The sequence below is a fragment of the Chionomys nivalis genome, chromosome 8, assembly GCF_950005125.1.
Source record: "Chionomys nivalis chromosome 8, mChiNiv1.1, whole genome shotgun sequence".
NCBI classification, from domain to species: Eukaryota; Metazoa; Chordata; class Mammalia; order Rodentia; family Cricetidae; genus Chionomys; species Chionomys nivalis.
Window position 1 is genome coordinate 26,282,805 of NC_080093.1, and position 24,371 is coordinate 26,307,175.

Sequence of the window (24,371 nt, forward strand, 5' to 3'; positions counted from 1 at the left end):
AAACCAGTAAGTAAGTAAGAACCGAAGACAAAAGGTCATCTTGATATTTACAATGTTAAGGCATAAGGAAAATAAAACCTCCATATTTTGTAAATCATACAGCTAGTGTGTCAGGGTGAACTCAAAAACAAAAAACTGAACCAGCCTGAAAAGACATAACAGTACAACTTCTCGTTTTTCCTGGTTAACAATGATCAGAACAGTAAGAAAGAAGTAAATACAGAGAAACTCTGGAAGATAGAAAGCTAGTGTCCCTTGAGCTGTATAACCTGGACAAATCACTCAACTTAACTTGGACTATTCTACACAAAGACTGAGCTGGAAGAGATAACCTGGAAGACCTCTAGCCCTCTACTAGTGAGGTCACAATACTCAATTGAGGTTTAAGTCTGGTTACTCTCTCCTAATCAATGTAATCAGTACCTAGCATGTCTATTAGTTTCAACTCTGTTGCACAACAGTTAACACAGAATCAAAATCTCTATACTCAGGAAGAATTTAGTTACCTAAAAAAGTCTACATCTCAATGAAGCCTGCCCATCTTTCCAGCTCTCACTTACTCTGGGGTTCCACCCATCCGCTCTCATCTCATGATTAACTATCAGACTTTTCACATCAACTAAGCCAAACTGCTCCCTTTAAAACTGTCACTAAAGATATCTGGCTACGTTTTCTGGATCTATTTGCCCCCCTCATGTAACTCACCAATCAATCTCTGAGCCACTGAGAAAGCTGCAGTCATATACACTACGGGGCAGAGCAACATCTGTGATGGCCAAGTATCTTTAATACTAACTCACAAAGCCTTTAGGTAAAAATGTTAACTCATAGGAACAATGTAGATGGCTAAATGTCATCACACAAGAGTAAACAAGACAAATTACACATTCTGCAGGACATTACCTAGCATCTTCACCAAGTCTAGTTACATTATAGCCTTGAGGCTCCTAATTTCTTAAGTACATGTATAGACAGACATACATACTCTGATAGCATTCTCTGTGCCAGGAACAATTTTGTCACTCTAAGAAGACATAAATTCACCTCAATCAAAAAAGAATTAGAAAAGTTCCAAAATAAAATGATTATCATTTAAATATCGTAAATATTACCTGTCATCTATTATTCTAAATTGGGAAATGGGTCACACCTAAAAATACAGCTCTCCTTTAATTATTGAAATGTGCTGGTTATATTATGTTCAGTAATGAGGGAAAAAAGCAAGCAAGGAGAGGTTTAACCAAGACAAAAGCAATACAACTTTGAGTTGATTTTTTAAAAGATTCAATTTTTTTTTAGCACAAACTTAAAACAGTAAATACAAGCAAAAGACTGAGTCACCAGAATAGAGGCCCAGTCATAATTATCATTACTCTGAAATTCCCACCCAAAACACTGTAAATTAGTTTTGGTCAAAATATAAATTGAGAGGTTGGAAAAAGACAGTTTATTGACAGAGGGTTTTGCTTGGTTCTACACAACACACACAAAGAAAAAAACATATATACATATATGCACACCCTTAAAGATTGGAGTAATCTATGCTTTACTGAACAACGCAACAAAGAACTGAATTTTATTAAAAGAAAACAATTATCACCATTCTCAGTGAATGCTAACACTTCCCTCCTAGAGAAGCACAGAACCAAGTCTCTCAATATGTGGTAATTCCATCTAGAGCTAACTTCACATTTAGTTCTGTGTCCTGAATACTAACGAACTGAACAAGTTGGCAAAGATTGGGTTAATTTCCTGACCTCCTTTCGTTTGCTGTTAGTAACTGCAGTGCTTCACCTCTGAGCACTATCCCCAGCCTGGTTATCGTCCTAAAGAAACTATTTGTCCATAACCTCACAGAAATGGATGCCACAGACTTCCTAAACTCAACGGCCCCTCCATCTATGAAATCACCCATGTACTGAACATTCTATGCAGTGGGCACTGGGAGGCTATGTCAAGACTATTGCCCTCAAGGAGCTCCTGTTCTTTCAAGAAAGACAGGCATAGAGACCTACCTACAGCAGCACTTAAAGTACTATTACATTTTTTAAAATTAAGATGCTTTTAGATGAAGAAATTAATTCTGTGAAATAAACTATCACCAAGTGAATACTATGGTTCATAACCCTCTCAAGAGCCTTGTCTCAGTGACAAAAGAAAATGGGCTGGAGAGATACCTCAGCATTAAGTGTACTTGTGGCTCTTGCAGAAAACGGATCTAGGTTTGGTTCTCAGCACCCATATGGCAGCTCACAACAATCTGTAACTCCAGTTCCAGGAGATGTTAGGTCTTTTTCTGGCCTCTGTAGATATCAGGCAGACATAAATGCAGGCATAACACACTCATAAAATAAAATTTATATTAGAAAAGGCATAAGTGGCTAAAAGGGTCCAAGCAGAGAATGAAGAGAGATAGAAACCGAGCCAATAAGACGCACACAAAAAGGATGGAATTTACTTAAAGCACAGAAAGGGTTAAGGATGCCATGGCAAGCAGTTCAATTTAATTGGGCATATATACATAAATGAAATCAGAGTCAAGAACAAGGGAGTTCGGGGCTGGAGAGATGGCTCAGAGGTTAAGAGCATTGCCTGCTCTTCCAAAGGTCCTGAGTTCAATTCCCAGCAACCACATGGTGGCTCACAACCATCTGTAATGGGGTCTGGTGCCCTCTTCTGGCCTGCAGGCATAACACAGACAGAATATTGTATACATAATGAATAAATAAATATTTTTAAAAAAAAAAAAAAAGAACAAGGGAGTTCTCTGTTGAAAAAAATCTTGATCACGGCCTATCCGATCAGCAAACACCAAGAACTGCCCACATTTACCATTTCTGTCTTCCCTTGCTATCTGCCAGTGCTTTCAAGCAATGGCAGTAAAAGTTTACATGTTACATATTACAAGGAAAATAGGGAAATTTAAAAAAACAGAGGGAACTAAAGGGGCTTTAAGAACTAAAGGGGCTGTGTAACTGTTTACGAGGTACCAGGCCCTGTTCCAACCATGGGACGATGAATATTTCCCCCTGCTACAGAACACCAAAGTGACACCTCCAAATCTGCAACATGAAGCTAATGACTCCAGGTAAATCAATGTCTGGGTCTCATGTGTTAGGTTTGCTCTCTGTAAGCTAACAAAATTTCTTACATTTAACTTCCATGCTAGTTGATTCAAGTAAGATATCTGAAAATATCTTTCAATCTATAAAAGGGAATGGGCTCTATAGTTGTAACCAAGAGGTTATTATTATGGGTGTGGTAGTCACAAACCTAAAATTCCAGCATTTGAGAGGCAGTCAGTAGGGCCACAAAGCTCCGGGCCAACCTGGTCTACATAGCGAGTTTCACACCAGCCAGCCAGAGGTATAAAATCTTGTCTCAATTTAAAAACAAAACAAAAGAACTACAAATAATTGTATTCAGACATCATGGCATATGCCACTGATGCCTGTAAAACCAGCACTTCAGAAGCTAAGGCCAGCGGCCTGCAAATTCAAGGCCAACCTGGGTATACAGATCTTGCAGGGAGATATTGCTAGCAGTTTTTCTACTTAATAAACAATACTATAAACTGGTACACTTGACAAGGAATCTCTAAGATATAACTATAAAACATGTATGTTTTCTTTCTGCTCCAGCAATACAGTTGAGGAAAATAACCACACAAGAAAGCTCAGTCTACAAAGATTCCGAGTAGTACCATTCATAAGAGAAATGGAAATAACTACAACAGAGTACAGAAGCAAACCATGGCATTTAGCATAGTTGGTAAAAACAGTAATTATAACAGCTTGAAAAATAATAGGCCAGAGCCGGGTGGTGGTGGCGCACGCCTTTAATCCCAGTACTCGGGAGGCAGAGGCAGGCGGATCTCTGGGAATTCGAGGCCAGCCTGGTCTACAAGAGCTAGTTCCGGGACAGGCACCAAAGCTACAGAGAAACCCTGTCTCGAAAAACCAAAAAAAAAAAAAAAAAATAATAATAATAATAATAACTGGCTCAGCAGTTAAGAGTGCTGACTGTTCTTCCAGAGGTCCTGAGTTCAATTCCTAACAACCACATGGTGGCTCACAACCATCTGTAATGAGATCTGGCGCCCTCGTCTGGCCTGCAGGCATACATGGAGGCAGACTGTTGTACACATAATAAATAAAATCTTAAAAAAAAAAAGCTTTTATAAAAAAAATAATAATAATAGGCCAGGCAGGCAAAGTTCACACCTGTAATAACCCCATCACCTGGAGACCCACAGAGATCCACCTGCCTCTGCCTCCCAAGTGCTAGGATTGAAGGTGTGCACCACCACCTTTCTGGCAAATTCCTTTTGATCCTTCTGCCTCTTCCCCCATTTACTAAAATTACAGGCCCCAAACCCAGTGCCAGTGACAACTTTTGAGACAGAAGCAGTCTGGTATAGTGGTACATGCTTATAATATCAGCTATTTGGTAGGTTTGAGAAAGGAAGATCACAAGTACGAGGTCTTCTGACTTTAAAATTAGCCTGGGTAACTTAAGAAAAATGTAACTCAAAAGTAAAGAAGGGGACAGTTACCTCAGTGGCACACTTTGCCTTGCATATGAAGTCCCCAGCAAATTTTTTGCTGGTTAAATCCCCAGCAAATTTTTTTCACTGAATTCCTCCAAGTTTAAGAATCCTTCTGAAGCCAGGTGGTGGTGATGCATGCCTTTAATCCCAGCACTAAGGAGGCAGAGACAGGCAGATCTTTGCAAATTCAAGGCCAGCACAGTCTACAGATTGATCTCCAGGACAGACTCCAAAGCTACACAGAAACCCTATCTCAAAAAAAAAAAAAAAAAATCCTTCTAAAAGCAACTCAAATCCTACATGCATATAGATTAAAATAAACTCAATGCAAAAACTTTCACTTTGGGCTGGAGAGATGGCTCAGAGGTTAAGAGCATTGCCTGCTCTTCCAAAGGTCCTGAGTTCAATTCCCAGCAACCACATGGTGGCTCATAACCATCTGTAATGGGGTCTGGTGCTCTCTTCTGGCCAGCAGGCATATACACAGACAGAATATTGTATACATAATAAATAAGTATTTAAAAAAAAAACTTTCACTTTCTATATGAAAGCATGAAAACAACTTACTGAATAGCTTTCAAAAGCTTGTGAACAACCTCATGAGAACTAAGCCAAACACAAATTTTCTACAGCAAAATCGCAATGGTGCATACAAAAGACTACGAAAGTTAAAGCTGTGATTGACCCAACCTTAGCATAAAGTTCATAGGAATATCTCTAATGTGCTATACTCTTCATGTTTGATATTAGATTTCTAAGTTACTCCTTCAATATGCTGCTTAAAAAGAAACAAACAAACAGAAAACAAAAGCAAAACCCACTAAGTTTTAGCTACTTAATAATCATGCAAAAGACATTACGGTCTCTAACTTACCACAGGAAAGATATTCCTACAGGTAAGATGTTAAGATGTTCCAGGGATGTCCCAGTAATTTGATAACACCCAGTCATACTTGGTATCAATTCCCTCAGTAGTAACTGCATTTTGAAAAAACAAAACATTCCAAAGCATTCACCTGTACCTGTACTGATTTTGCAGGTTCAAAGAGCTTAGATTTTGCAAGTTCAAAGAACTTCACAGGTTCTAATACAAATGCCCCCAACAATAGATCTTTCTCTACTAGTTTAGCCAAAATTGCAAAATTTTTACACTTGTTTTCAACAAATCAAAATTTGCCCTTCAAAGTAAAGTCTTTGAGACTATTTAAAACAGAAAAACTCCAGATGTGTAGACTGGATTAGTTCACTTTACATATGGCTTTAATGTGATATATGAAATAAAACAAGTTTTTTACCCTATACTTCTAGCCTAGAATCATCAGGAAATGACTTAGTTTCTTTTCCAAGTGATCTGAATCAGTCTGCCCCCAACAGATTGTTTTGAATTGAAGAAAAAGAACATGAACCGGAAGTAATATGTACGTTTTAAATCATGCGGACATATATAGTCACTCATAACTCTAGTAGAGAATCATATTAATGAACTTATAACTGCCTTGTTTTAACACTGGGAAAGGATTCCTTTCCCACTGAAAGCATTAACAATTATAATCAACTTTATATCTGAGTTATAAATTATTTCCCAAACTCTGAAATTATATACAAATGTTAGTCAAAATTCATTTTAGAGTATGAAATTTTTCAATGACATTTTAACTGTATTGATGATTGAAAGTAAGAACAAGTCTTTGGTGCATGTTTAAATAAACAAATGCCTTACTTTTAGTAATATACTAAAGGAGCACAATTTTTGGAAGAAAATAACTCCTGCCACTGTGAGAGAAAGCACCTTTGCAGTTAGTCAACTTCATGTTCAAAGAACATATTTTAAAAATGTAGAAAGTACTTAGGCTAAAATTTTGAAGAAAAAAACTGAAGAAAGTCAACCTTTCCAACTGATAAACAAGTGGTGTTTGGCTGCGGTGAAGTGGAGCACTCCTAACTCCAGGAGGCAGAGGCAGGAAGGGTTTCAGGCCAGCTGGGACTACACATGAGGCCCTAACAGAAAGGAAGAGGGAGCTACAAAGTTCAGTATCCAAGAAGACAAAAACACCAATTAAATGGAAATAACATAAATGAAAATAATGAGAGAGGAACCCTTTCAAGACTCCACATTATCCACAAACTAAATGAGCAGAATGGGTAATTATTTGTAAACTTTCAGCATTTGAGTAAAAACTGAATTTAACAGGGTAAGAATAAGAATGATCATTTGCATACACACTGGCTTCCAATGCAAAAAGGCCGCGGTTTCATGGCCTGTAATTCAGTCTTGACCAAAAGAAAAGCCATGCCAGTCAACATCCCAAAACTATACTAACACAATCTTCTCCCTCACAGACACTAACCTGGTGAGGCTGAAGTACCAAAAGTACAGGCCCCAGGCAAAACTGGGTTTGAAAGTACAAATTCAGTTATCAAAACTTAAACCATTACTTTTTTATTCTAGTAACCACTTGGCACATAAAAAAAAAAAAAAACCTATTCAAGAAAATAAAAGTAAATTAATATAATAATAAAAAAAAAGCTAATCCTGGGGGGTGGGGAGGTGGCACACGTCTTTAATCCCAGCACTTGGGAGACAGAGGCAGGTGATCTCTGAGTTTGAGTCTAGCCTGGTCACAGAGTGAGTTCCAGGACAATCAGAGATACGTAGTAAGACTTTGTCTTGAACAATCAAAACCAGCTGGGCAGTGGTGGTGCACGCCTTTAATCCCAGCACTTAGGAAGGCAAGAGGCATGCAGATCTCTGTGAATTTGAGCCCAGCTTGGTCTACAGAGTGAGTTCCAGAAGAATTAGAAATACACAGAGAAACTCAGTCTCCAAAAAAAAAAAAAAAGGAAGAAAAAAAGAAAAACCAAAAACCAAAAAAATTGAAAAAAAAAAAAACTAAAATTCATCAAATTCTATGAAGGCACTTTAAAGATTTCTATACAGCATAACTAACATCGAGTTAGTTCATAGGGATGAAATGTTTAAATTAGAAACAACTTCTTAAGTAGCTTAGGATTCAGGAGAAAATGTTTAAATGAGCTAGTTCTTTTATATACAGATCAGAATAAAGTTGTGGGAGGAAAAAGAGCACAAGACTTGAAAAAATACTTGAAGCAAATGCTTAAAGTTGCTTAATATATCAGTTCCCTCACTAAGTTTCATATTATCAATTCTTATGTAACTTGTTAAAAACCTAGCTTGGAAACCTCAAAATATCGTGTAATTTGGTATTTCAAGTGAAAACACAACACTTCTACTGAAGCATCCAAACACTCCAGGCTTGCAGCAGCAGCATTAGCAGCCCCTGAGTGGCTTATGAACGAAGTACAAATGATAGCAGATCTTAGGCCTAAAACAATCTTAGGTCTTAAAAACTACTAGATGATTCCAAAAACACTACCACTTAGAACAGGTGGCAGGCCTGGGCTCCTAGACACCACACAGCAAAAACAACCTGTGACCTCAGGAGTGAAATGCAAACACTCTTAGTAAGGACCCTCACATATTTTCAAACACACAATTGTGATCACAATCTGGATATAATCTAGATAAAGAATGCATCTCACTGCTTAATATACTTTCATGCAAATTTCCGATAAACTAGTCCACAGAAACTACTCAAGACACTGGACTGTGTCTGCCACCCTCCAAAGGGCAACACAGAAAGACTAAAGAAATAGTTTTGCCATCACTAAGTTTTACTAGAACCTAAGACAGCAAACATCATGCCTAGGTGAAAATCTCAGTTTAAGTTTCATTTTATTTGGGGGAAAAATGTACTTAATAATAAGTAATTTTTTTATTTGACTTGGTTTTTAAGTTTTAAGGGTCTCCTGTGGCGTAGGCTAGGCTTTAACGTTACTATATAGCCAAGGACAACTCTGAATGTCTGATTTTCCTGAAGACAACTCCCAGGTGCTAAGAATCAGGCCATACAAACACACCTGGTAGTAACTTTGTTTATAAAAATAAGACAATTGTGTTTGTATCACTTTGTTTTAAATATTATGTTCAAAAATATTAGTACAGTTCACTGATAAAGATTATCAATTAGTTGATAAGGATAAAGGTTTTCTTTTAGTATCTGACTTAAAAATAATGTCTAACAAAACTGCTAAATTCACTTTTCACTATAAATAGTACTTGTTAGTGCAAATGCACAAAAAATTTTCATCAATTAACAGTATAACAATAACGTGGGCAACTATGCAAATATAAACCATATCATTCAAAATACAAAACAGTAGCATCATGGCAAGCCAATAACCCTGGATTCAAAAAGGACATCAACAGAGCTATGCCCATTTTAGTGTGAAAATAGTTTATTCAAATTGCTTCTATTCCACTTCAATTTTAACACAGCAAAAATACTCCAAAGTAAATGAAATTAACCTATTAAAAGTATTTTGGTTCTGAAATAGTAATACAAGCCTATAATCACAGTCCTTAAGAGGATGAAAAACTAGGATATATATAGTGAGACAGGTCAGCATGGGCTAGAGAATCAGAAACTGTCTCTCATATATATATATATATATATATATCCTATACATTATATATAACATATTATATACATATATGTTGTCTTCATAAGTAATATAAACATTAAGTATTAAACGTACAATAGATTTCCTAGAAGTAATTTTGGATGGAGACATTTCAAGGCTCTAGTACTTAGTTTTTTTGTTTTTTTTTTTTTGTTAAATCTGAATCATAAAAACTGTCCCTATTTGTCACCATAAGTCCACTCCAAGGAACTATATTAAGAGAAAAAAATGGAGAAATCTTAATGTATAAGTAAATAAATATTTTTGACAATTTCCATTATGGAGCATTATGCAAATTATTCAAAAAGAAAAAGGCATTTCTTTAAGTTCATCATGAATTAGAAAACAATGCAAAGTTATTAAGTTTTTTAAAAGGTGATTTTGTTGGGCGGTGGTGGCACATGCCTTTCATCTCAGCACTCAAGAGGCAAAGGCAGACGGATCTGAGTTTGAGGACAGCCTGGTCTACAAGAGCTAGCTCCAGGACAGGCTCCAAGGCTACAGAGAAACCCTGTCTCAAAAAACCAAAAAGAAAAAAAAGCTACTTTTTTTTCTTAGTAATCTTTTTATAAAAAGAATTTTCTTTATTAAGCAAATGAGTTTTTAACTCATAGACTTAATCACTATAATTTATCCAGCTGGATTAAAGCAATGAAGACCATTTGCTTTTCTTTCTGAAGGAGGCTACTGTAATAAGTCACACTGGCTTTACAATATTTATTAGTATATCTAAACATCTCTCTTTAACTTTAAGAATCAAAATTCTAAATCAGCACTTAAACTTCCTATGAATTTAGAAAATAAGGTCTTGACATTTTATTCTGTGTAAAGTGAGTGTAAAATGAAATTGTAAAATTAAACAGAAAAAAAAATTTAGCAACTAATCTATTCCTAGAACACTTATAATTATGTTTGTGATCCCTAAAAATAAAACAAGAACTCCAATGTCCTTTTTACTCCCTCGGTTTCTTTGCATCTCTGGACTAATTGAAACTTGCACCCCCAAAGCAGAAAAACTTCACAGTGGTTTCAATTTTTATTTTAGGTAAGTAAAACACTTTAATTCAACCAAGCTGACAACAAATGGAAGGCTCAGAAAAGAACAAGCATCCAATATTGCGGTCAAGTAGCCCCGTCCTCCTCATCCGGAAAAATGTAACTGTTTCTGTTATTACTTGTTAGAAATTTCCATTTCACATCAGCATATTTAACTTCATCTGATCTGAAGAAATAAAGGGTTAGAGTAAAAGTCTAAGACTAAAGAAAATGTTAAACAATAGTAACATTAAAGACACTAGCAACAAACTAACTCCCTAAACCATTATAGAGAAAATTGTTCACACATGAAACAAAACAATCCTTCTATTTTAGGGTCTGACTGTAGAACTCAAAGTATAGCAGTACAAGGTTGCCCAAGCTATCGTCAAACATAAAACAATCCTCCTGCCTCAGCTTCAAGAGTGCTAGAATTGCAGGCTTGAGTGACACATTCGACTTTACCTGCTTTAAGTCCATCCCCTCCTGCATTCCCTGTGACACCCTTCTCAACAACATACACACAAGTTTAATTTTTCTAACAGGTCCAAAATCTCACAATGCCAAAAGACATGAGACCTCATCAAATAAATCGTTTACTTACTAGTGAAATCTTTAGTGGACAAAGTTCTTATCAAGAAACATAAGCCCCACACCAGTCAGAAAACCTAGTTAGGCCCATCCACAATCTAAGGCATATCAGACACTTCATCTAGCATTTGCCAGATCCCACGTCCTGCAGATGTCTAAATGCAATCAAGTCTTCTGCCACCTGTTATGGCCATGCCCACCAAAATCCAGACACTAGCAAAAGTCCCACATGAAGTAGGAGGGGATCCTCCTGAGTAAGCACACTATACTCTGAAAATACCACATACTTCTAACGAAAACACGTACAAATCACAGCTTTGCCTCATACTAGAAAGATGGAAACTGGGACAGGAATTTAAGCTGTATTTGGGGGTCTGGCTAATTCCAAGCTATATTCTTTTGCATTCCAGCAGGCTGCCTTTCTAATTCACTGAGCCTTGTCTACAAAATCAGCATATTTCCTATGTCCGGCTATGTAGGACTTATGTCTGTTGATAAATATTATCAGTTCAAATGAGTATCCCATGGAGGCTGAGAAATTGGTGCTATAAATAAAGCAAACACTTACTATGCAACCACAATGATCTGAGGGCAGGTCCCCAGCACCAATGCAAAGCCCTGGATGGTGGTGCACATCTGTAAGCCAGCACTGGAGGGTAGAGACAGAAGACAGACAGTCTAGCCAAATGGGTGAAGTCCAGGCTCAAAGAAAAACCCTGTCTCAAAAGATAAGGTAGAGAGCAAAAGAGGAAGGCACCCATGTTGATTGCTAGCCTACACACATTCATATACATAAAGTGTAATACATCAAGTAAGGTTTGTTTGATGAAAGATAATGTAATACAGAGACCTAGAGGCAACCTTAATAATATCTCCCAAAACTTCATTCTAGGAGTAAAAGAAAATCTTAAATTCTACTTAACCTCTAGTTTAGAGAAACACAAATACTCAAAAGCAAGTCTCATTAAAGAAAAAAAAGTTAATGAAAAAAAATCAAATCAAAAATTTGCTTCCAACTTTAAACATGTATATTGATTTTATGAATCATTTTTAGAAATACAACTCTTTTAAAGATAGCTGATTCAAAGCAGAATTACATACCTTGAGTAATTACATCCTATTCAAAGGTTCCAAAGTAAACAAAATTAGTTCTGCAATCACTAATTTAAAAAAAGAAAGAAAGAAACTATTCTACTTCAGTCTGAAAATCTACAGGATTTTTTTTTTATTTTTTAAAGAAAGAAAAGTCAGTTATTCTGCAGAGCTCTAATGATACAGCACCTATACACTTGCCATAGTACAAGTACACAAAAGAAAGACGGAAATTGATTTAGACAATGTAGCAAAGTCAGACATGAAGATATGCAACTCAATTTTACAACTTGTGTTACACCAAAAATACAGCTAAGTTACAAAACTGGGGGGCGGAGTTCATAAGAACAAAGTCCTGAAATGGTTCCAGCAGCATCCACGCCATCCTTCTGGAAACGAATATGCGCTACTGAGGATACTAAACATCTGAAAAGCCAATACAAGCAAAGCAAAGAAGTAACATTCCCTGTCACAAGCAGGCAGCCAGACCTTAAGCTTACTTCCCTCTCCTTGATAAGAAAATGCATGTAAACTTCTATGATGGCTCAGTAGGGCAAAGGTGCTTCCTGTAAGCCTAACAACCTGAGTGCCATTCCCAGTGCCAATAAAGAAGTAGAGAACCACCTCGATAGTTCTCTGCCTCCACACTGAGACCCTGGTACATACATGCCCCATTTCATTCCTCCCATCCCAACCCCAAATAAATGAATGTGATTTTTAAAAACTAGAGTACATGAAGAAAAAAAGAATCCTTTTAGCTTTTTCTTCCTATTTCAAAGTTCTACTTATGTGGAAAATCTTGGCCAAACATGAAAAAGGGGGCAATATTACAGGATTAACACTAACTTTAAATTCTTACACTAATTCGCTGCACATTATATTGAATATGTCTGTTATAATGAATGTAAATTGGCAGGGCTACATAACTACCCCATAAAGCTGAACTTAAAAGGAAATGCTAATATACCTTTACTGATAAAGAGTTTACCTAACTCTGAGTTATACATTAGAAGTTCTATTCACTAGTGATGAGGATTATTCTTGGTAAAAAAATAACTATGATACTAGCCAAGAATAGCCACGAATTCCAGACAAATCAGAGCTATATGGTGAGAACCTGACTCTAAAGAGCAAATATATCATATCTGCATCATAGGAATACTATATAAACACACATACTATGTAATAGATGTTATATATTTCAATCATCTATAGAGTACTAAAAGAAAATTTAGGGGAGAGGGTAAAAAGGGAAGGGGGAGAGGAAAGGGAGTAGAGAAAATTGTATAGCTCAATTAAAAACAAATATTAAAAAAAATTTAATCTTACAACAGATAGTTTTAAATTCACTATGCTAAACAAAGTTTTCACCTTCCCATCAAAGCAGAAAGCAAACATTTTCTGATGAGCTCGATAAACTTCATTTTGAGCAACTCCATGAGGAAACAGTAAATTAAATTCCTAAAAAAATCCGCCATTTTTAAAAAAAATATCTTGAATCAATTAAAATTGCAACAGGTCTCAAACTGAGCAAATTCATAAACACTGCTCATTCTAGAAACGAAAATGCAAAATTTTCTAACATCTGGGAAATTGTTAAGAGTAGTAGCTGTGACAGAAGTCTTTACGATGAGGTAGACACCATAGTAAGGCACTGATTATGGTACTGTCTGTTGCTTGTTCAGACAGGGTCTCACTATGGACCCCTGGCTGGCTTGGCACACACTATGAACAACAGGATGGCCTCAGACTCACTATGCAGTCCATCCAGCTGCACTAAGGCTTACCAAAAATCCTCCTGCCTCCGCCTCACTGGAATGAGTTACTATGTCGAGATACTTCCATCATTTAATGAAGATTAACTTTTGTGGTGGGTACCATTATCCTACCCTTATTTCAGGTAAAATAAGACTGAGGAAATTAAATAGCACAGAGACATCCAGCTACTAACTGACAGAGCCAAGATCACAGTACAGACAGCTGGCCCCAGCCCACCCTGTCTGCCTAAAACTAAGATGAAACAATGTATAACTTCAGAGTGTAGACAAAACCTGTTGTATTTTAATGTAATTTAAGAGACTCAATCAATCATGTTCTAAAATGACCTCCAAAAAGACTCAATCATGTTTTAAAATGAACTCCAAAGCAGTCTATTCTATAAGGAGAAAATCCATTTTCTAGAATAATAATATATACTATACACACAGAAAATTCAAATATTTATAGTTAGAATAACTGTTCATATGTAAAGGGTTGTTTTTTGATTATATTTAACTAATTACACAAAACATAGCATATTTACAGTCTTTTCCACACCATATACATACAGGTAAAGAAGATTCTTTGCTAGCAAAAGGTATTCAACTGCAATGCCATCTCTCCAAAGTTTCAACACTACCAACATGTACAAGTCTAATACTGTAAAGACTGTAAAGACAAGTGTCCTAATGCCAACCGTTGCAATGGAAGAGTGTGCTATTCTGAACAAAACTGAAACTTCCCTGCCAAAATCAATTCATTCCTAAATCACGTTTACTGTGATAATATATTCAATACAAAGAGAACCAATAAATTATGCCCACATCAAAACACTTTAAGCACCTAACCAAGAAAGTCATGTGATGGCTGCATGACCTATAAAAAGGATGAGTAAACGCTATTTCATCTATCCTCTATATCGGTGATATCTCCAGGAGCAACTGCATCAATTTCAAATCGACCACGCACGAAGCAACTACAAAAAGTAATGAATATTTACAGAAATCATTTTTGATACAATCATACAAATGACCTAAATCCTGATCTTTAGAACAAATTCTTGTAACTCTTCTTAAATGTAGATCACAAAGCCAATTCTGCAAATCAAGTTTATCTACAGGGTGAAAAAAAAAGGAACAAAACTCAAGAGTCATCAGCTCTGGGTAGTAAAACTTCTCTTTTATGAGCCAGTAGTTTCTACGGAAAAAGAAAAAACACTATCCAATAAATTTCTTAAGCTGTACTAATAACTAGTACTGTCTTCTGGAACTAAACACTTCTAAGATGGAATAGGCCTAACATTTCATGGAAACGAAAAACTGTCCTATGTACACAGGCTTCTCAGTTTAACTTTGCCAACTATGAATGCAAATACATTATCAATATAAAAACACTGTCTAAAAAATAAATAAATAAAAATTAAAAAAACATATAAACACTGTCTATATTTTGGGCTTACTAAAAAGACTAAGACACAAAATAAAATATTGAAAACTGAGTATTTACTGAAAAGAATATTCAAACTTTGTTCTTTCCTGCATGAATAATTTTCTAATCAAGTCATCAAAGTGACTATTTTAGAAGCGGCTTAAAAATTGTTAATACTGTTAAGCTACAAACAAACGAAAGAAAAGCACACGAAGACAAATCTCAAGTTGTAACATTCGTTCAAGTTGAATGAACTAAATTCATTTCCAGAAGGTAAGCTAGTTCGTAATACTTAAGATATATATTTTACATAATTATGAGAAATTAGACATAACGTTCCACACAAAAATTAGAATACACTGTCTTTCTTTTGTTACTTAAATAAAAATTTTAAAGCCAATGAATCTCCACTTTCTAAAACCAAGTATAAAATGAACATGGTAATGTCATATTTAACTTGAATTATTTAACCTTCAATTAATAATACTTTAAAAGCAATCTTAGCCTGCATCATTATACTGTGTCAACTTTTACAACTGACAGTAATGAAATTGCTTTTCCTTATATTGAATTATATATAACTGAAAATTACTCGTTTTGACGCATTTTATTCTTAAGTAAGTTTTAGGGAAAATTAAATTTTCAATCTATTATACAGCAATTACATAGTCATGTTTTTCAGGAAAGAAACAGATGACTACAAAAAGGCAAGATTAAAGATTTTTTTAAAAAAGATTGCACAATCTTTAAAAAAAAAACTAGAATTACTTTCAACAATTACTCGCTTGTAACAAACAGCTAACATTAGCAATCACTGCAAGGTTCTACTGTCCCGAGCGGATTGGTGTTTGAAAGGAAGCACACCTACCACACAAACTGTCACAGCAGGCTGGGCTCTGCGTGTGCTTCAAAGACACGAAATCTCGCAATCTCACAGAGTCTGTTTTCCAGACTGCTAAGAATAAAATCCAACCAACAAATTCTTACAATACAATTTTGCAAAAGATTTTAAAACTCAATTTTCCTTGACTTTCCTGAAAGTACATCACTGTTAACCCTTCAGCAAATAAAATTTTTAATCCCACTCACTACTTTCATAAAGGAATTTAATTTGGCCAGCTTCAGTGACAATACTGACCAGCAGTAGTCTTCAAAGAGCATTTTAATTTTAATTCCTGCCCCCGAACACAGAACACACTGATAAGGAACCAAGCAAACCCTCTGGCTTATCAGAATTATTGGAAGAACAACTCTCAGAAGAGCAATGCCTTCACCGCCTTTCCCCTCCTGACTCTTTTTCATATTAACATTTGGCTCAATAAAACCACAGCTCTAGAAATTAAGTGTTTAAATTAATCATTTGATGCACTATTTGATACTCTTTCCACGCACATCATAACTAAAAGTACAGTTTTAGACTTTTAAGTCACATAAACTGCATGCGCAGAAGCCCATGTATTATGAAATCAAATAAGGAACTGCAATCATGTCACTGCTCATACATAAAAATTTGGCAAAACAATCTTGAGGTCCAATACCCCTGACAATTTTAAATCAAGTGGGAAAAGCATAAGTCTACTGTGGAAGTTAAGAAACTCGACTACCAAGCTTTCCAGATTTTTCTTGAATGAGGACCTATTTTTTTCAATTAAATAGATACCTGACTAATTCCTCCTATATCTAGATTACTACAACTAATTCTCACCAACAATAAAATGCCTTGAAGCAAATAATATCTCAGAATTTTTTCCAATTACCTTCAGAAAAGGTCAAGTTCATCCTGAGTAAAGCTTTATCAATTAATGCAAACTGGAAAATTAAAGATTCCTCTCAAAGTGTATTTTTAACAGAAAATTAGCCTGTTTCTGAAGCCAGTTCTTCAGTGAATTCCATCTTCATTTCAGAACAAAAACTCGACCAAAATTAGCTATGCATGTTTATATGCCGCTAATGCAATTAAAAAAAAAATCGAACCTCTTCCAAATGAAAACATTTTATTTAGTTAAAAAAAAGTCCTCTCCATAATGCTCTAATTATTAGCAGGACATGTATAGGCAAGTTGCTGCCCTTCTGCCTTAAGAAAATGTCTACTGATTTACTAATTTACTGATTTACTAAGAAATAACTTTTACCAAGAATACATTATTAACAATTACGCAATTACTTAATTTTAACTAAATATTGTTCATTGTTACAAGTCTCGTGAAAAAAATTGGGGGTTGTAACAAAAGGCCTAATACATCTTCAAGCCTGTCAGACAAGCAACTTGTGTTTCCACACACCTGACACACCGGCCTCCCAAAAGCTCTCAGTATCTGTCAATACTTCCTCCAAAAAAGGAGGGCTCTCTTCCTATGCCTGATCAAAACCAGTACCATACCTGAAACTGCAAAGATCAATGCTTTAAGATAACCGCGAACTTCTGAAGTACAAAGAACTAACTTTTAGACAATCAGAACTATACACCGTTAAAAAATTCTTGGGTTTCTGTCTTATTCAACGAGCTGACTCAGTAATTTGCTGCATTTAAAAAGCTAGCCTACTGACAGTTCTGAAGCCAGTGAGCCACTTTTGTTAGTATCTCTGGGTAGTAGCTGGTTACAGTTACACTGACATTCTATACAAATCAGGGTAAAACTCATGGACAGTCAACCGGTCAAAGCACCTGAAACTTAAAAAACATCAACAGCAAATTCTAGCTCACGGTAATACTTAAAATTTCATGCGAGAGCAGAGCTTTAACCTCTGCAATCATTTGCCACATACAATATCCTTCAATTCACACGGGCATCATCATCTGGGATCAAAAACTGTTCAATCTCTAGCCTATCACGTATGGCAAAGCCAAATGAATGCTAAATACCACTGAAACACAAATCTCAGGCCCCATCCCACGTCTCATCAGGAAACAAAGTCTAATTTAACAAAGTTCTATTAAAAGGTCCAATAACACATATTCTGACACTGTTGACCGCAAACTACAAAACTTCTCAATCTAGCTCCAAAGTCTTAATTACCTCAGTTTAAACACACAAACCTGCTTTTACCCTCAAATGTGCACCATCTATGCTGAGGGTGGCTATGCCTATAAAGTTATGCAAATCAGTTCACAAGTCACATTTTAGAAAAATCTATCAACGCAACCCAGGAAACTAACAATCACTGCAAGATTCTGAGGCAATATGCCTACGTGCGGCACGGACTTTCATTTTAATCTGATCTACACCCTACATCTAGGGCCTAAGTCATGATCTAATCGAAATATGCACAACCTCCCAGCGTCTATTTTTTTGGTTCATTTAGGAGACTTGGATTAACGAGCTCGTTAATCCAAAGTACAGTACTCTGCATTCACGGACAATAGATTTTAAGAAGAGACCTCGGAGCTAGACAAGAAACCAACCCGTGCCTTGACACTTGCAAGCAGGCATGAGTTCCGTCTAGCTGAACACTCCCTAGGTTGAACACCCTGCAAGAGACAGAAAATACACGATCTAAAAATGCGACCAGGATTAAACGTTATAGTCACCCCCAACTACGGAAAATTTTCACATCCGTCTACTCCAACGTTATCAGAATGACAGAAAAGCAAAGAGGAACAGCCGCAGAAATGGATACAGGTCAAGTCTAAGTCGAATCCATCCTCTTGATATCTCCTTTTGTTTCTGCTAACGATCTCTTTGATGATGGCTGTCATGTCTGGGAGCCTGTGGCTGAAGAAAAAGGAGGAGAGAGATGGCAGAAGCTGCTGGTGGCGAGGCTTCTTCTGCAGGATGGAAATGGCTCTGGACTTGGCGGTCGCTGATGCCCCTCGCTCTGCTGCCGCTTGGCCCTGGACCGCAGCCGGGTAATGGCTGCTGCGGCGGCTGCTGGATGGTTGCAGCGACTGGGCCTGCTTCTCCTCAGCAGCCAGAGGCCTGGCAGCCGAGGCAGCGGAATGGGGAGAAGACGGATAATCCTCGCAGCGGCTGCCTCCTCCGGCGGCCTCCGGAGCCCGGGCCAGGGGGGGTGCGGCGGCGGCGGACGGGAGGCTCAACACCGGCCCGGGTCCCTGGACGTGCCGCCGCCGCCGCCGCCGTGTTGGAGGCAGGAGAAGGGGAGAGAGCAACTCTCCGGCGTTCCCAGCCCTGGCAATGGTGACAGGCGACTCCGACCCCCTCCCCGGAGCCGCGGCCGCCGCCGCCGCTTCTCCCCCCCGCTCCAGGAGCGGGAGGTGCAGCCGCCGAGCCTGCGCCGGCTCCCGCCCGAGCCCACGGCTTCCACCGTCTCTCTCCGAAGCCGCTCAGCAGAGGGCTGCCCGGTTAGAACAGACGACGAGGAGGCGAGGCCCGCCGCCGCTGCCGCCGCCGCCGCCCGGCCGGCTCCCCGAGGGCGCTGCCCCCGCGGCTGCTCACAGGCGCTGAGAGGGGCTCTGGGCCGCGGCCGCCGCCGTCTCTCATCTCCCTCGCCTGCGCCGGGCCTGGCCTCACAGCGGCTCAACTCTCAAACTTCCATCATGGCTGCAGCTTCCGAGAGGAGAGAGCTGAGCGCAGCCGCGTCCCGACGCCCAAGCGCGTATCCTGCCGCAGTGCACAAAGAGTCCCGCCACATCACCGTGCGCCGGCCAGCCCGCCCCCTCCGCCGCCCCGCCGGGAGAGCCGGGCGCCTCCGAAGCCGGAGGGGAGGCGGGAGGCGGGCGGGGGGCGGGCGGCCGAGCCGGGGGAGGGGCGGAGAGGGGCGGGGCGTCGGCGGGGAGGGGCGGGGAGCGCCGCGGAGCATGCCCAGTGTGACCGCGCTTCTCGCCGGGAGCTGCGCCGGCTTCGGCCTCGGCGCAGAGACCTGGCAGAGGTAGGGCAGGTAGGGGCCGAGTGAAGCTGCGCTGAGCAGGATCCCTAACTGCTCTCCGGTCCGGTGGGTCAGACTAGTGGCGGCGCTGGTCTGGCCTTGCGGCGGGGGACACCTATCCTGCCTCCGTCCCTGGCTTTCTTCCATTCCCTGCCCTGCGCTGTGGTCAGATTGCGGTGCTTCGCTAGGATTTGTCGGCAACAGTCTTACCTAGCTGGTGCACCTCTCCCCCCACGATGTCCTCAAGGTGTCAGTCTTTGCACAAAGAACAACCCCCTATTGTGTGTCCCGCGTGGGTCACCTCGTCGGGCTCGGGTTCCCTGCCCCACCTCCTGCTTCCCAGGCAGCTGGGTTTCTTTGCCCGAAAGATGAACGCTCCCAGCCAAGCATGATGATTGTGCATACGGGGCGTGTACACACACGTCTCCCCTGAGTTCCCAGGTCCCAGAGGACACCCCTGGGAGAACAAAGTGGATCTCCACGAATAGGGCGCACCCCTCTACTGCCGAGCGCTGAGACCGGCAGCTCCCCGCAGCGGTGGGTCTACCGGATCAGTCAACCTCCGTCTCGAAGAAACTAAGCCTCCCGTCCCCTTTGCGGCCTCTATGAAAACCCGGCCAGAATTGCATCGCTGTGGCCAGGTGCTGCCCCAGCAGCACGATGCCCGGTCCGGGACCCGGTTACCGGCCCGGGGTGTGCAGTATGGAACGGTCGGAAGCTGCAACCAGCGAGTGGGCGGGGCGAGCAGGCCTGGGAGGGCTCTAAGGCGAGGTGGAAGGATACACGAGCCACGGCCGGAACTACTTTCAGGAGGAGGTCACGTGTGGTCCTAGTTGGGGAACTTTCCAAATTCCCATTCCCGTATCTGTGTGCTGCTGAAGCAAGAGCCTGGACTCCTCGGCTCTACTAGATGGTTACCCCAGGTGGGGGCTTCTGGACCCCAGCTCTCCCCGGTCGGAGCGGAGAAAAGCACCCACGAGCGATCCGCAGGAGCGCTGTCAGGGCCAAGCGCCTGGGGAGCTGGTTACACAAGCACCCACATCCAAGCACGTGCCCCCGCCACCCCTCTCTGCTGGCCGCCGCCGGTTTGTGCACGGTGATGCGGAGAGTCCCCAGCCTGTTACTCCCTTTCGCTTGCAACCCATAGAGCGAGCCAGAAGGCCGAGACACTAGACTCTGGATCTGCCCGCCCCGCGCGTTCCCAAGCGTGGGAAGAAGAGGCTGGGCCTTAGGGGGTCTGACGCATCTCCTTAGCTAATGCAGTGGACCCTCTCTAGATCGGTACTCGCGGGGCAAAAGGGTATCTCCTGTTGCTGCTGGCTGCCTGAGCCTACCGATGTTGCAACAAACTTCCAGTCACTGCCCCTGAACTGGTGAGCGCGCCCCACCTACTGTAGACTCAGCCAAGTGACTTATCTGAGCACCTAGTCAATGGCTGTCCGCCCAGAACAAACCTGTCAAGTAAAAGCTTACTGCCGGGATTGGCTGACCTGTCGCGGTCGAGAGAGCTGGTTCAGAAGTGCTGATAACTAGAAGGCAAGCCCCTCCTCCCCGACCAGCCAGCCACAAAGCAAGAGATCACCTTGAGCTTGGAGAAAAATGACATCACCAACGCTGGGATTTCTTCCTTTTTGTTCTTTTCCCAGAGGACTTAGTTCTCAGGGTAACAATTCGAGTCCGAAAGTATCTGATTTGAGACCTAAGCTAAGGCACTGGGTCGTTTTAGAAATCTGGAGATTAGTAATCAATTATCATGGGTATTGCAGTAATTGCGAGTAGGTGTGTCTAGGCAGGCCAGCAGAGGGTTTATGAAGTATAGGAGAAAGAAAATTGCGTATGTGCACAGCATAGTTGCAGGCAGCTCCTGAAGCCTAGAAACCTCAAGAGGCCTGGCTCAGAGAGCCATGGGCCATTACCTAACTCCAGGACTGCTAATTAAACCAGGGATATTTACAGTTCTATTAGCGATCTCTGAGGCTACTCAAAGCTTGTATTTGGATGCATCCTTTTAAGATCTCTCTGCAGGAGTTAGCAGCTCAAGCTCAGCAAGCATTGATGTTTATTGCAAGCTGTTTCTGTGCACAGTTCTTCTGGTCAGTTGGGGGAGGCAGAGAATACAGATGAGGGCAATTTGAAAACAATAGAAGAAAGGCCTACATTTGGTTTCTAAAGATGTGAATAAATCTCACTTATACAGCCTACTCTAAGATGGAGCTCTATTTTAGATGCAACCCCCAAAGTCAAGGTGTTACATGAGACGCATGGTAAAAAAAACTAAATTGTGCCCAGTGGAGTGTCTACTACTCCTCGGTGGGAAAAATAAGAATGAAGTTACATCAAGAGAAGTAGGTTGAGGAGGGGAAAATACCCCACGTTAGTGCTTGTCCCCAGAGTCCCCGTTACTGGCATCACCCTGTTTTGCCTCTTCCCTGGAGCCATCTTGTGTGACATAGTCTAAGAGTGTCTAAGACGCTCTGAAAGCTTTCTCTAAAGAAAAGCAAAGGCATTTATTCCTAAGCTTCCTGATGCTGGACTGGAGGAAAGGGGACCCTTTTCTGTTTCCAGAACATCACTCTAGAGCACAGGGGAAGAACATCACAGCACTGAAGTGCTGGAACTTGACACCAGCCCAGAGGCACGTCCAAGTGAGGGAAGAAGCCGGAAACCAGTCAGCTGCTTCCCTGAACCCAGGGTCCTCTCCTCTTAGTGGTTAAAGAATAGATAACCATGTTGACTGGTGTATGATCAGGCTGGCAACGTCAGATTTTGTTCGGAGTTTCCTCTCACAGTATAATATGTTTCTCAAAGAAATACTGATATAGCCTTTTAAAAATGTTGGTGTTTTTTGCTTCTTTACTCCTTTCAAAGGATGTGAATAGACGAGGAAAGGAAAAACCCAGATAGCAATAAAAAATACTTAAGTTCAAATGAAAATAGATCTGCTTGGCTGACCTGATACTACAATACACTGGTTTCCAAGCACTTCATTTTCTTACCTGTCTGGATTCAAAACACCCCAGGGAGAAACAGAAGCTTATAACAAAGGAGGAATTATACAAAGCTCCAGGGAGACTAACTTTATAGAATAATTAGGGAGTATGATAAACCAGCTTTAATTATAGTTTCTAACAGCTGATTCCAAAACTGTATTGTTTCTACATGTAAAAGATGTACAAAGAAAAATCTTTCTTGGTTTCTTTGATAAGTGGGTCACCAAGAACTGGATGTGGATAACATAAATACTTAATGCACTGTTGTAGGCTCTGCACTAAAACATGTTGTGTGTGAGCACTCCTTTCCCACACTCTGACCCTTCAGCAAGAGAGTTAAGTCAAGTGCTTTAATTTTTAAGCAAGTGTCTCTATTTTTACCTAAAAAACATTTTCTAAATAATAGAAAATAATGAATTAGGTAACAGATAATTGGCTTTGAATTTAAACTGGTCTGTTCTTCTATGGTTCTGAAGGCTTTCCTCTTATTTATTCTATCATTATTTAGATTTTTACATTTACATTTATTGATTGTGCAAGCATGCACCAGCACATATACACAGCCATAGCACACTGGTGCATGTCAGAGGACAACTTGCAATAGTTGGCTCTCTCCTTTCACCACACACCTTCCACAGATCTAACTCAGGTTGTTGGGTTGGATGGAACACACCTTTACCCATTGAGCCATCTTACCACCCCCATTAATGTTCTTTTAAGCACAGTGTGCTCAGCCTTTCTCCAGAAGACACTCCAGTGACTCACACACAGACTGTATTCTAGGAGAAAATTTCGAATTACTGTCTGTAAGCTTTCCATACCCTAAACCTCTCCCAAAGCTTTTGCAAATGGCTGTCACCTTTTCTGTCTCTGGAAAGAGATATTCTGTATGAAATCATTAGTCTCAGACAAGCAGAGGCTGAACTGGGTACTCCCTGGGGTACCACAGAGCAGACCAGACCATGCTACTGTGTCCACTGGCACACAGGAATTATCACTCAGGGAGCAGTGACACGAAACAACTTTATTTCCATTAACTTTGACTGCTTGATCCTCTACTTTGGTCTTAACTCTCGTTCTAGCCCTATGGAACATGGTTTGCTGTTTTAGCGCTTCTAATAATAGAAACTAAATGTTTCAGGGTAGCCTGCATGTGTCTAGGTTTAGGAGGGGCATTGAGATGGAATCGATATGGACAGAGCGTCTAGATAATCAACTCCTTTGGAGGACGAGTACCTTTTTTGAAAGAGAAAATACACAAAACCTGCTTAAATTATCCTCATAGTGACGGGAGCCTTATCTCTGTTCTTGTAATGATTCAGTCAACAAACACTTGGCACTTTTATGTGCTCCTACAGTTTTCAACTGTATGTGTAGAGAGGTGCCTGGACAGCTTTGGGAGCTGAAACTATTGCAACCTCCTCACAGCCCACACGGTCAATGACTGTGATGCTTGATAACTGATTCAATTATCTATTGCTTCACAGCAAATCACAGTAAAACCCAGTGACTTGAGAGGACCATCTTTCTTTTCCCACAATTCTTGGGGAAGAGTATGGCTG

The 24,371-nt window shown here is 40.1% G+C and overlaps 1 protein-coding gene across 1 annotated transcript in view; it reads right to left on the bottom strand.

Moving 5' to 3' along the window:
• Pten (phosphatase and tensin homolog) overlaps window positions 1–19,434 on the bottom strand; it is a 71,615-nt gene extending 52,181 nt beyond the window's left edge. Inside the window, exons 1-2 of the mRNA XM_057777593.1 lie at window positions 19,308–19,434; window positions 18,614–19,276 (exon numbers count right to left, since the gene is read on the bottom strand). Coding sequence (XP_057633576.1) covers window positions 18,614–19,276; window positions 19,308–19,434 — 790 coding nt within the window. The remainder of the gene's footprint in view (window positions 1–18,613; window positions 19,277–19,307) is intronic.
• Between the last annotated feature and the right edge of the window lie 4,937 nt (window positions 19,435–24,371).